Below are 14,084 nucleotides of genomic sequence, written 5' to 3' on the forward strand. Positions count from 1 at the left end.
GGTGTCAGAGACTGGAGGTTCTGGGGGTGTTTCCAGGAAGGTGGGTTTGGAAGGTTTGGAGGTCTCTCTGACCCACGTCCCCTTTTATACCCTGCAAAGGGGCTGCTGTCTTCATATGCAACATCCCTTCCTTGTCATTGTTTGTATTAGTAAACAGGCTATTATTCAATCAGGCTCACTCATTTTGGGGCCAATTTCAGGTGGAATGGAGAACAGGATTTCCTTCCCCTGATGGGTTAGGATTCATTTGTCAGCTCTTCCTGGATCATCTCTCAAGTGTCTTTCTAGCTCTCCTTCCTCAAAGAGACGTGTCACGTGACATTCTGCCCCTTGCTGCTGGGCTTCAGTGTCAACGTCAGAGTACATCATGTGTGTCTTGGGAAAGACTGACTTCAGCATCCCATATTTACTTCTGGGGCCACAAAATTAAGCATTGGCTTTGTCGTCTCATGGCTCTTTCCCTAAGGGTCATCTGGGGTAAGAAGTTTGGAATGTGCATCACAGACCGTGCACAGAGCAGCGAGGATGCTAGGACTTATTCCCCAATCCCACTCTCAATCTTGAACATTTTAGACATTTAATGGAATAACAGAACATTTGTCAGGGGGGAACCTAGGTCACGATATTTCATGTCTTTCTCTCCCCTGCAACCAATCTCTAAAAGGAACTTCAGGGTCTCCTGAGGGAAGTTGGCTGTTGAGACCAGCTACACCACGACCCTGAGGTCCCTCTTGTTGGTGGAGAGGTGCTTTTCTCTGTTTTGGCTTTCCTGACTCTGTGGTCCTTACAGGCCATATTGACTCATCCTCTGTGTCCAGCACTCTCTTGACAACCCTGAGGTTCCTCCTTTTTCATTTCCCTCCAACCTGCCATGATGACTAGGCTTTGGAGATACTAAGCGCTCTCTTTTTTCTTTGTTGTGGTTATTGATCTGATTTCACCATTTAGGTTTTATAATCTAACAAATCAAACAACCAAATGAAAATCAGAGGCAAACTGAAAACAGATATCTCGACAACGCATATCAGTGACATATAGCCATAGTGAGGATGAAGTCAAAGCTCTAAGGTCACCGAATTCCACTGCTAAAAGCCTTTGACTTCTTTTGCTCAGAAGGAGGGATGCTGCCAGTCCGGTAGTTAGTCTTCCGCATGTAACAAACAGGAAGGAAGAGAGTATTTGGTTTCTCTATGATGGCAATCTTTATTGTCTTTATCAAATTTTGGTTAGGCTCTTTAAAGAATAAACCCCTTTTAATATTTCCATCCTATTATCTTGCTTAGGAAATGTCTGATTCAGGTGTTCTTATATTAAGGGTTTGTTTGCTGAGACAGGAGAATATGACGTGTTTAAATACTACAATGATGGAGTGGGGAGATAATTCACTGGATTGGTGTGCAAGCATGGCAGAGGAAAAATGAAACATATTCAAAAATTTTGATTACTATCGGAAAGTTTTCTACAAACATTTAGGGAGTTTCACAGAATCGTTTTTCCACAGCAAAGAATCCTCTTTTGTTGAGAAGGAACCAAAACAGCATGAAGATCATGGAATACCACTGTCAACCACATACTGGTTTCTGATGAAGGATACTGAATATAGGAGAGACATAACTCTATGCACTCCTTCCTAAATTTTACTCATGGTCTAGGGAAATAGAATGGAGAATTCATTTCTGGTCCATATGGATGAATTATCTGAGGTCTATAAGCTCACCTTTTTTATGATATGGAGATTTAGAGACAGTGTAGAATGTTTATTCTCAGTAGGTTTTCCTTTTCTATATTGAATGGTACAAGATAAAGAACACATGATGTAGACACAACTAACACTTTCCAGGAATTGGGTTATGTCTGTGAGTAGCATGGACTCATAGCATTAATATATCTTTGAAACATCGGCATGAAAGAGGCACATTTCCTCTCAGGTGTCACATACATTTCATTATTGCACAATCTTTTTAAAGTAAATATTTGTAACATATTGTGTCCATAGTTAATATGTACTAGAATTATCTGAATTAACAAGTCTTAGTATAACATATCATCCAAATAGAGACAAAATACTTATGTCTAATTGATAGGAAATTCTACATAGTTTCTATTCAAACAATTTATTTCCCAGTTAAATTCATAGCTCATTTAAATATTGAGGAATATATATATATTATATATAATATTATAATAATAAATATTGTGAGTTTTGATTTGAAGCAATATAGGTAATCAGAGAAATATGTAGAGTGATAGAAATGTGTCGTTTCCATAGACTGTATTTGTATCTGTTCTTACAATATCATTATACATTACTATCTAAACTCATTTCCATATATTTCAGAAAACATTTCAGCTGCAACAGAAAAATTACCGGTCAAAGGTAGAGTTAAAACAATAGGATTTCACCTGATTTCTCAACCAAGAGCTTGAAAGATTGCTGGGCTTAGAATAGTATATTTCTACCTCTGAAAGAAAATAGATACCAACCAAGAAAGCTACAGCCATCAAACTTAAGCTTCAGAATAAAAGATGAAAGAAAACCTTATGTGATAAACAGACACTAATTCAGAAACACGATGCCTGTAATTCAAATGCATACTTCATAAAACATTTTATGAAGATGAATTGAAAAATAAAACCCAAACTCATTATATGAAAAAATGACTCTAGAAAAAGACTTGAATAAGGAACAATCAAGACCAATTGAAATATTAAAAATCATTGAATATGGCAGGAAATAAAATCATCTCTCTATAATAACCCTGAATGCAAATGGTCTGAAGTCCTCAATTGAAGACATGAGGGTGGCAGCCTGGAGTACAAAACAAGACCCAGCAATATGTTGTCTGCAATAGACTCACCTCACAGGCAAAGGTATCCACAGACTGAAGGTAAAAGAACAGGAAAAACATATACCATTCATGTGGGCCTCATAAACAAGCAATGGTAGCTATTCTCATATCAGAAAAAAAAAATGGACTTCAAGCCAAGATTAAATGGAAGACACAATGAAGGTCACTTCGTCATGCTTACAGGGATCATCAACAAGAGATAATGAGCATTAATACTAAGCCTAAAATAATGGAACATCCAAATACATAACCAATCCTTCTCAGTATTAAGAATCACAGAGACGATGATACAATAATACTGATTGACTTTAACATACCTCTCTCAAGACTGGATAGATCATCCAGAAAAAACTCAACAATACAATTAGTAACACAGAACTCAACAATACAGTTAGTAACCTGGACCTAATAGATATCTCTAGAATATTTCATCCATCAATGCCTGATTTCACTTTTTTCTCAACAGCATATGGAACATTTTCTAAAATAAACCATGTTCGGGGTCACAAAGCAAATCTTACCCAATTCAAAGTATTATTGAAAATACCTAGCTTCCTATCAGATCATAATGAAATGAAATTAGGAACCAAAGATGATGTAAAAAACAGGTTACTCTAATACCTGGAGATTTAATAGTATACCTGTGAATGATGAACAGATAGGAGCAGAAATCAGGTGACAAATTTTAAAAATTCTTATAAGGATACAACATATGAATATCTCTGGGACAGTATGAAGCCAATTCTAAAAGAAATTTTATAGCATTGAGTTTATGTATCAAAAGCAAAAAGAGATGTCAAATATATAATCTAACATCTCATAGCCCTAGAAAAACAAAAAAACAAATCAACACCAAATTTAAAAAATGCAAAAGATCAATGAAGCAAGCAGGTTGTTTTGGAATGATTCAACAAGACTGATAAGCTCCAACCAAACTAATTGAAAAAAAGAGAGAAATGAGCAAATTCACAAAATTTGAGATGAAAAAGTAAAAATCACCACAGATACTATTGAAATCCAGAGGATCATCAGAAACTTTTATGGAAATTGATACTTCAAACTGCTAAAAAATTTTAAAGATATGGACAGATTCCTAGGGGCATATGATCTACCAAAATTGAACCATGAAGATATCTAAGACTTAAATAGATTAACTCAAGAAATGAATGCAAAAAAGTAATCAAAACCCGTCCAACAAAAGCCCAGGAATGGACAATTTTTAACAGAATTTTTACCAGAATTCCACCAACTTCTGGCAATTTCTACCACACTTTTTAAGAAGAACTAATCTAAATCCTTATCATACTATTCCCTGAAATAGAAAAGGAGGGAACACTGCCAAACTCATTCTGTGAAGCCACTATCACCCTGGGCAACAATCAGAGAAAGATACATCAAGGAAAGAACATGTCAGGCCAATATCCTTGATGCTTCTAGAATCAAAAATGTCTTAGTGGACATCCAAAAACACATTAAAAGACAATGTTCTACGGTAAAGTGGGTTTCATCCCAGAGATACCAAAGATACCAAATCGAAGAGCTACAGGCCATGAAGCCTCAGAACTCTGAGGGTGAGACCCAGGTGATCTTTCTAGGCAGGTCCACTTGATCAGGCAAAATCCAGCCTAATAACACTTCTAAGATACTGTTCTCCAGAAATGTTATCTAACAAGTTGGGAAGACACTGGAAGACCAATGGTTGAATATAATGGACCACGATTCCCTACCAATAGAGCTTTTACCTTAACGTGCTCCCCTCATCAAGCTAGTTGTGCACACAGTGCCCTGGGGCCACACTGCTCACTGGCTCTGTTCTCCAGTATAGATGCCACTTCCCCAGCTAGTGACAACTGAATAGAAGAGCTACGGTCCAGCCACATCACTTCTACAAGATGCAGATACATTCTCCCTCTAGAGCTTTCTGGAAAATCAGAGTGGGTAGAAATCACAGAACATGTTACATGAGGCAACATGTCTCCCATGGTTGCTTTCAGGTATCTCCTGAAAGCTATTCTTCATTTACCTTTCCTAAAACAAAACAGTATAAAACCAAAAAAAAAAAAAAATCCTCCACTTCAGGTTCTGTTTTTAGTGAGCCCTGATGAACACACAGATCACAGGGTGACACACCCTTATACACAGCCTCATCCCACACAGACTAAGGTGGTAGCTCCTTAAAAGAGTTAGGAAAGGGATATTTTTTCACGCACCTCATTTGCAGTGATGTACAGAAAGTAAACATTCAAGATGACAACTCTAAAAGGAACTGTAAAAATTGATAAGAAACAGCCATTTGCTCAGAGGATTTATGAGTTTGGTTTATGAGAGTCAAACCAAGAACTGACCATGATGGAAAGCTGTTCAGAAGCAGGCACACTGAGAGTAAGAAAACAAGATAACTCGTCTGGATAAATATTCAGAAAGATCCTCATTTGGGTTTGGGATCCAAGAATTTATTTGCAAATTGAACCCAGGAAACACTATAGGAAAGATGGAAAATGTTCCAACGTGGAGAGGAAAGACAGCAGAGTGACATAATGAAGAGATAGTTCCTGAAGGTCTCTGAGCTCCAACTCCGTGAAGATCTCTGGTCGACCAGAAGGCTCACCCAGGGGGAAGCTGTGCACCAATCCCCATTCACTGGTTGAACCCTGTTCTGGGGACTTGAACCCTGTGAACAGAGCTTGGTCTTTATCCCAAGAAGGTCCTTGGGCAGGGAGGACCAGGTGCTTGCTTTCCAAACTATCTTCGTGTATTAGGTTGTGAAATGCTCACCTCAAATTGTATGCTATGATTTCTCAATGTTTAGTGATGAACTACCAAAAAGGGTGACAAAGAAGGACAAAAATTCAAAAAAGAAAAATAAAGAGACACAGATGTTTGTATGTCAGTCTAAGTCACATTTATTGAAGATGTAGGATTCTATTGACACAAGGAAATATAACACAGAGCAGTTGGTTCCATGGGGTAACATGAGAGCAGACAGATTTAGGGAAAAGAGAACTCCTTTTGGGAGATAGCTGATAACGTGGTGGAGGAGGGGCTACCCATGTGGAGGCCAAACGCTATCAAACCACCCACTGGAATGAAGGTTTGTAAGTGGCCTGTGCTGACTGTGCCCCGAGATGGACTCCATCAAGTCTGTTGGTTGAAGAGCAGTGGGGTGGGGTGGTGGGGGGGGCAGGTGTGGGTGCTGAGCACAAGAAGCAGTGGAGCAGGAGGAGAGGAATGAAGTGGTGGGGCCGCTAGCACCAGTTGGGCTGGCCGCACAGAGACTAGCAGCAGCAGCTTGGGCGGCAGCAGCTGGCCATGCGGAAGCAGCTGGTCATGTGGCAGCAGCTGGCCACACAGCAGCAGGGTTGGCAGCAGGTGGTCTGGAGGCAGGTAGGGTGACAGCAGCAGGAGCCACAGGCACTGGAACCTCCACATCCACTGGAACCACCACAGCAGGGGCTGCAACAGCTGGAGCCACAGCAGCTGGGGCAGCAGCAGGTGGTCCTGAAACAGGTGGTCTGGCAGCAGGTGGGGTGACAGCAGCAGGAACCACAGTCACTGGAACCACCATGGCAGAAGCTGCAGCAGCTGGAGCCACAGCAGCTGGGGTGGCAGCAGGTGGTCCTGCAGCAGGTGGTTCTACAGCAGATGGGCTGGCAGCAGCAGGAGCCACAGCCACTAGAGCCACAGCCACTAGAGCCACAGCCACTGGAGTATTACTCAGCCATAAAGAAAAATGACATTATGTCATTCGCTGGTTAATGGATGAAGCTGCAGACTACCATGCTAAGTGAAATAAACCAATCACAAAAAGTCAAAGTGAAATTATACTGTTATCATGTGTGCCTGTATAAATCTGTAATGACAAATACCATCATTGTTATGACTATAAAAATGTGGAAAATATTTAATCTTAGAAGAAAAAGAAGACATATAGTGAGATTCTACTTATATAAAATTTAAAGGCATGTATAGCTAAACTGCATAGTTTAGAAATGTATATTTAGCTGGATAAAGTACAAAGAAAAATCAGGATAGCGATTCTCCATGGTGGAGAGAGGGAGGTGGGGTCAGAAAAAGACATACAAGAGTCCTTGGTGATGCCAACAGTCTCTTCCTGAACTTGAGCTTTGTGCCTATATATTCTTGCCTGATAATTATTTATAACACTATACAGATATACCTTGTACACACTTAACAACAAATGCAATTTCCATAATAAAAAACTGTGGAATTTTTTAGATAATTTTGTTGTTACTGCTTTCTCTGGTGTTGGGCATATTATCCAGGGATGCTTTAAAACTGAGCTAAACCACAAGCTCATGTTATTTTTATTTTGATATAGAGTCTTATTCATGTGTCCAGGCTGACCTCCCTCACACTTGGGATCCTCTTGCCTCAGCCTTCTCAGTGTATGGCATTGCAGGCATGTGCCCTTGAGGCCGATAAAAGATTTCCTAAGAAGTCAGGTGAGTGGAAATATTCCTTCAAAAAATAAAATACAATTTTAGATGAGAAATGAATGAAGATATGTCAAGGAAAAATTAAAATCGAATTAATGCTAGGCAGAAACTTTTATTACTTTAAATACTACTCTGGTTACATCTACAACTTCATACCCAAACTGGTAATACTGCTTAATACGTATTCTTAATTATTTGAAAGCAACACATGATTTTCATTGTAATAACTGAGCTGAATTAAAAGTATATTAATCTCCCTATCAACCTACATGGTTCTTGTAGGTGTCTCCATTTAGAGCATGGTTATGTGTGGAATATAAACTCCCCAAAGCTCCTGTGTTTAGGTAGAATTGTTCACAGATGAAATAATTGGATAGTGAGGGCTATAACCTAAAGAGTCCATCCTACTTTTAAAGAACTGATGATAACTGCAGGCAGACGGAGCATGACTGGAGGAGGCGGGTCACAGGGGGTTCCCTGGAATGATGCCTTTTCCATGTGACCCCTTCCCCCTCTTTGCATCCTGGCTGTGATTAATGGATCAGGGCATCTTCACCACGCCTTTCTGCCATGTTTTGGGTCCAATGCAGTGTTTCTATCCAGTATGAACTAAAACTCTGCTATTATGAGCCCAAAATAAATCTTTCCTCTATTAAGTAATTCTTGTCACATATTTTGGTCACAGAGGTGAAAGGCAGACTTACACAATTACAATGTTGTTACTAACACACTGTAATTCAAATACTTGTCCTACCATGTAGCTGGGAACACAGGACGTAGGATGTATTTGTTTATAAAAGGTTGTGCACTAACATCATGTAAGTGACACCTGAAAAGAAAAGTATGTTCCCTTATTCCATAAAGGATATGATGTGTCCAGGCTGCTCATAGGCATAGCCAAATACCTGGATGGATCTTACAAATGTCAATTGAGTCCATCTCATTCAAATCTCCTTGGTGCTTAATTAACTGGATTATTTTATCTTGTGCCATTTGGAAAAAAAGACAAAGAAAACTGTTTAGTGGGAAAACATCACATTCATGCATTACTTCAGGTCATAGCAAAAGTGAACACTACGCAGAACTTAGGTAATTTGTGAGTAATGTTCAGGTATTAATTAGCCACTGTATTTCCTAGGTAAAATTTGCCAAGGAGTACATTCAGTGGGGTCTCTCCTGCTTTGAGTTTCCTCCTTCATCGTGCAGGTGCTAAACAGTGATTTCTCATTTTTCTTCATGCTCTTGTGGTCTATCTCATCCACATGAGTACAAGAATGATCCAAAACACTAAAGAGGAGAATCCGTTTTTTAGTTCACATTGTTCAAACTTCAGTGTTCCCCATTCAGGATATTTTCTCTATTATTTAGAAAGCATCAGTTGAAATTTAATGATTTGGGTGACTTGTGTTCTTAATTGGAATTGACACCAATATACGTAACAGGGACAATTTAATGAAAAGGATCTCAGATTTGCTTCATATCAGGATAACCTGAGAAGCATGATCAAGTCCCACCCCAGGGTAATTACATCAATGCTGTTCTGGGCAGGAGCCAGGCACCGGCAGTTTTTAATGCTCCCCACAGGGATTCCAGTTGCAGACAATATTGAGAACCCCTGGTTTGGGGGCAGTGATTGTCCAGACTTTGTTCTATGAGAGTAGCGTACTCTGGCTTGTACACTAGGCTGAAATAGTTCTGTCAAACTCCCTTAATACATGTAGAAACATCTCCCTAATAATCAAAAAGATCTTCATCTCTTATTTTTCCCTTTGTCTTTCTTGCACAGCAAATCCAGTGAAATATCTCCCCAGTCAGAACACAGAATTATTTAAATAATCATATTCTCCCATCTTAACAACACATGCCTTAAAAATAAGAACACTGAAATCAGGTGTTTGCTACGCAAGCTAAACTGATGGGAATATTACAAGGATCATATTCTTTAGGACTGTAATTAAAAAAAATGATGAAGACACTGAAGGATGCCATCATAGAGAGGCCAAATAGTTTCTTCCTTCCTGTTTCTTGACACACAGGAGACCAACTAATGGACTGGCAGCATTCCTCATTTTTAGGAACAGTAGTCAGTGGCTTTTCACATTGGAATTTGGTGACCTTTGCATGTTGACTTCGTCCTCAATCTGAATATATGTCAGCTGATTCCAATTATCAAGATTTGTGTTTACTTTTTTCATTCTGATTTCCTTTTGGTTTTTGGTTGTTTGTTTGGTTTTTACATTCTTTTTTTTTTTTCAGGGTAGAAATTAGAAGTTTATTAAAGGACAGCAGAAAAGACTTCTCCTGGAGGAAGAAGGGGACCCAAGAGGTGGAATCCGTGGAAGTGCGGTTGTCTCTCCTGAGGGGTGGGACACAGGTGGGCCAAAGAAGTAATCTGGGCAGGAAGGACTTCATTATCACTTCTTTGGGATGGACTTTGGCCTAGGGCCTTTCCAGGACTTCATTAACATTCCATGAGTTGTCCTGGGTTTCCTGGAATCATTCTCAGCATGGCCTCCATTTTAGATTTCACTCGGTATTAGACCTGATTTACCTAACTACACTGACTACCTAACTTTAAATCTGGCTTCATTCCCCCCTCTAATTTGGGAACTCCTTACTGCTGTAAGGAAGGGGGGCGAAGAAGATCTTTCTGGCTTCTTAAGGCTGAAAAGGGACGGTGTGGGGCAAGCAGTTTGGTTTTTACATTCTTAGAGCATAAAACATATATGGGGAAATCAGATTAATAACCACAACAGTGAAAAAGAGAATACACAGCATGTTCAGTGGAGACAGTAAATGGCAGGTTGGAGTTATATGGGGAATGTGGAACTTCAGTGATTTAGATGAATGGAAAAAAAAGTGATATACAAACACAATTCAGTATTACTCAGCCACAAAAAAGAATGAAATTATGGCATTTGCTGATAAATGAATGCAACTGGAGGTTATCGTGCTAAGTGAAATAAGCCAATCCCAGAAAACAAAAGGCCCAATGTTCCCTATGATATGTGGATACTAACACACAAAAAAGCGGGTAGTGGGAGAGAGAATAGAAGTTCATTGTATCAGACAAAGGAGAATGAAGGGAAGGGAAGGTGGATGGGTATAGGAAAGACAGTAGAATGAATTCGATATAACATTCCTATGTTCATATAAGTACACAGCCAGACTGTAAGTTCACATCATGTACAACCACAAAAATGGGAAGTTGTACTCCATGGATGTATAATATGTCAAAACGCTCTATTGTCATGTGTATCTAAAAAGAAAAAAATTAAAACATAGTGTTCATTTAAAATTTTTTAAAATAAATAAATGAATACATAAAAAGCATACCCCAAGTTTACTTTTAGATTTGTTCTTACAAAAAAGAAAAACATCCAGTTTCACCACATGGTTTCTGCTTGACAAATCTCTTTGTGTTCAATTAAATTTCAAGATGGACATCAAGATTTAGAATATGAACAGGAAACATGTCCTAATGGCCTGCCTGCTCTCACACGTGATCTGTGTTGCACTTTCAAAACTTCTTTCCCCAGAAGGCCCACAAGAATGATGCATCAGAAAACAATGAAGTCTTGTCTTTTTCTGTGCCCAGGAAGAATTATGAGATCCCAAAGTTAATCCTTCCCAAGACAGACATGGTATACTCTGCACACTGACACTGAAGACCACCAGGAAGAGGCAGAATGCCATGTGGACACCTCCATTTGAGGAAGGAGAGCTAGAAAAACACTTCAGAGATGATTAAGGAAGAAGAGCTGACAAATCACAATGGGAAAGGATCACACATTTTCCATGCAACTGGAAATTAAAACCAAAAATAAATGGGCCTGATTTGATAATTGCCTATTTACTAATACAAACAATGACAAGGAAAGGGTGTTGCATATGAAGACAGCAGCCCCTTTGCAGGGTATAAAAGGGGACGTGGATCAGAGAGACCTCCAAACCTTTGAAACCCACCTTCCTGGAAACACCCCCAGAAACTCCAGTCTCTGACACCATGTGTAACTCCTGTTGTGGCTCCTGCTGCTCTGGCCAGGGCTGTGGCTGCTGCCAGCCCAGGTGCTGCCAGACCACCTGCTGCAGGACCACCTGCTGCTGCCCCAGCTGCTGTGTCTCCAGCTGCTGCAGCCCCTGCTGTGGTGGCTCCAGTGGCTGTGGCTCCTGCTGCTGCCGCCCCATCTGCTGTAGGACCACCTGCTGCCGCCCCAGCTGCTGTGGTGGTTCCAGTGGCTGTGGCTCCAGTGGCTGTGGCTCCTGCTGCTGCCAGCCCATCTGCTGTAGGACCACCTGCTGCAGGACCACCTGCTGCCACCCCAGCTGCTGTGTCTCCAGCTGCTGCAGCCCCTGCTGTGGTGGCTCCAGTGGCTGTGGCTCCTGCTGCTGCCGCCCCATCTGCTGTAGGACCACCTGCTGCCGCCCCAGCTACTGTGGTTGTTCCAGTGGCTGTGGCTCCAGTGGCTGTGGCTCCTGCTGCTGCCACCCCATCTGCTGTAGGACCACCTGCTGCCGCCCCAGCTGTTGTGGCTCCAGTGGATGTGGAGGTTCCAGTGGCTGTGGCTCCTGCTGCTGCCGTCCCACCTGCCTCCAGACCACCTGCTGCAGGACCACTTGCTGCCGCCCCTGCTGCTGCTAGTCTGTTTGCTGTCAGCCACCCCAGGTGCTAGCTCCTGCAGGCCCTCCTGCGGCATCACCAATAGCTGGCAGAACCTAGTGCTGCCCTCTCACCTGCAGTGTTTCCAGCTGCTGCTCCCCAGGCTGTTCTAGTGGCCCCTGCTGCTGAGCACTCTGACCTCATCGCTCCTCTTCTTCAACCAATATTCTCCATGGACCCCATCTCTGAGCCCCTACATGATGGAACAATGGGACACCTCAATTCCAACCGATGATTTGAGAATGTTTGGCTTCCAAATGTACCGCCTCTGCCCCACTGGATTCTTTGTCTCTTACCAATTTGTACAAGTTGGAATTTTCTCTTGCCTCCCTCTGTTCTCACTTACCCCTTTGGACATTACTGCTTTCTGACGCACTGTCTCATGTGGAGATTCACCTATATCTTCAATAAATATGAATTTTACTGTCATACACACACGATGGCATCATGTCTCTTTATTTTCCCTTTTGATGTGCTTTCTCTGTAACTTTTTGTTTGGATGTCTATTAAGATTTACAAACCATAACAGACCATCTGAGGTGCTCCACCTCTCTTCTGTGAGCATTTGTCATCTAATATCTGAAGATGGTTTGGAAAGCAAGCCCCTGGACCTCCCTGCCAGAGGGCTTTCTGTGGATGAAGAGCAACCTCTGGGCAGGAGGGCTTAAGGGTCCAGGAGCAGAGCTCACCCAGTGACTGGGAGTGGGTGCACAGAAGCTCCAGCTCAATGTCGCCTGGGTGGTCCTTCCAGTCCTCCCTAGGTCCTCCGTGGGACTGGACCTCCTATGACCCCAGCGTTCATTTACTCACTGTCTCCTGCCTTCTGTTCTGCCCTGAATCAATTTCCAAGTGCCCTACAGTACTTCCTGTGATCATTTCCCAGTGTTCTAAGTCCTAAGTCCTTTCTATCTGGCATATTTTCAAGGGAACAGAGACTAGGACCCCTGTACTCTCATTGTCAGTGTTGGTGTCCTTCAACAACCTTTTAAACAGCATGGAAGGTCTCCACGTTGTCAGGATCAACTTCCATTCTGTCTATTGAACTGATGAATCCTCTGAAGAAATTTTTATTATTTTTTTACTAATTTCTTCATAGTTTCCTTTAAGATACCTCTGGATGTATCACTATATCTCTAGACCTGAGGCACAGGGAACAATACCTGAATGGGAAACTCTCATCCTTAATGGCCTCCACCCTCGCTCTGAGGGATGGACTGTGGGGCTTGTTGGCTGTTGAGTGGAGGTTGCCCCAGCTCTTTCCAGCTGTCACACTGCCGCTGGATTCTTCTAAGCAAGAGACAGAAGAAGTGCCTGTAAAACAAGGTCGTTTATCTACAGGAAAGTCTGAGTCTTTGTAACTTCAGGGCCGAGTGTCGCCCTATGCTAGTGCTTAGAGGGAAATTCTCAAAAAGGTGAAACAATCACACACACAAGCACACACCCCTCTATTATTCCCTTCATATTAATGGAATGAAATAGCTGAGGCAATGCACACACAAAAAGCAGGTTTATTTTTCTCACCATTTCGGAGGTTCCAGTCAAGAAGAAGTGGCACGTACGTATTCTATGGGTCTTTGCTGAGGACGCTGAGTGGCAAAAGGCAAGCAGCTTGTCATGGAGACAACTGCACCCATCCCCACCTGAAAAGAGAGGGTAGGGGTCTGCCATTCCCTCTGGAGGGCATGCTTCCAAAGGCCTAATGGCTTCCCAGGAAACCTCACCTTTTCAAGGTGCATGGCATCTCCCAATTCTATTTGTATAAAATTCAAAGGCACGTATGACTAAAGTGCATAGCAACAAATGTATACGTAGGTGGATAAAGTACAAAGAAAAACAGTGATAAGACTACTCTGAAAATCAGAATAGTCATTCTCCCTGGGGCAAGGAGAGAGACATGCTCAAGAAAAGACACACGAGAGTCCTTGGTGGTGCCAACTCCATCTTCCTGGACTCGAGTTTGGGGCATGCAGACACTTGCCTGATAGTTACTTACCACACTATACGGATATATCTGTCCACGTTTCACAAGAAATGTATTTTCCATAAAAAACACTGTTGAATTTTTGATCAATTGGTTATTGTTTTTCTCTGGGACTGGGGATATTATCTGGGGATGCT

At 41.6% G+C, this 14,084-nt stretch overlaps 1 protein-coding gene across 3 annotated transcripts; it reads left to right on the plus strand.

Moving 5' to 3' along the window:
- Positions 1–11,312: 11,312 nt before the first annotated feature.
- Positions 11,313–11,948, plus strand: LOC143642255 (uncharacterized). 3 transcript variants are annotated; one of them, XM_077110541.1, is made up of 2 exons: positions 11,313–11,454; positions 11,578–11,948. In XM_077110541.1, the coding sequence occupies exons 1-2, from the start codon at positions 11,313–11,315 to the stop codon at positions 11,946–11,948; spliced, it is 513 nt and encodes a 170-aa protein (XP_076966656.1). The 3 variants fall into 3 exon arrangements, with proteins under 3 accessions (XP_076966656.1, XP_076966657.1, XP_076966655.1); XM_077110542.1 differs by having other exon boundaries at positions 11,313–11,443; positions 11,582–11,948; XM_077110540.1 differs by having other exon boundaries at positions 11,313–11,948.
- Positions 11,949–14,084: the final 2,136 nt, after the last annotated feature.

This window comes from Callospermophilus lateralis, chromosome 11 (genome assembly GCF_048772815.1).
Source record: "Callospermophilus lateralis isolate mCalLat2 chromosome 11, mCalLat2.hap1, whole genome shotgun sequence".
Classification (NCBI taxonomy): Eukaryota; Metazoa; Chordata; class Mammalia; order Rodentia; family Sciuridae; genus Callospermophilus; species Callospermophilus lateralis.

Excerpts from the sequence above, each read along its gene's own strand:
- LOC143642255 (XM_077110540.1), top strand. The coding sequence starts at position 11,313 with ATGTGTAACTCCTGTTGTGGCTCCTGCTGCTCTGGCCAGGGCTGTGGC.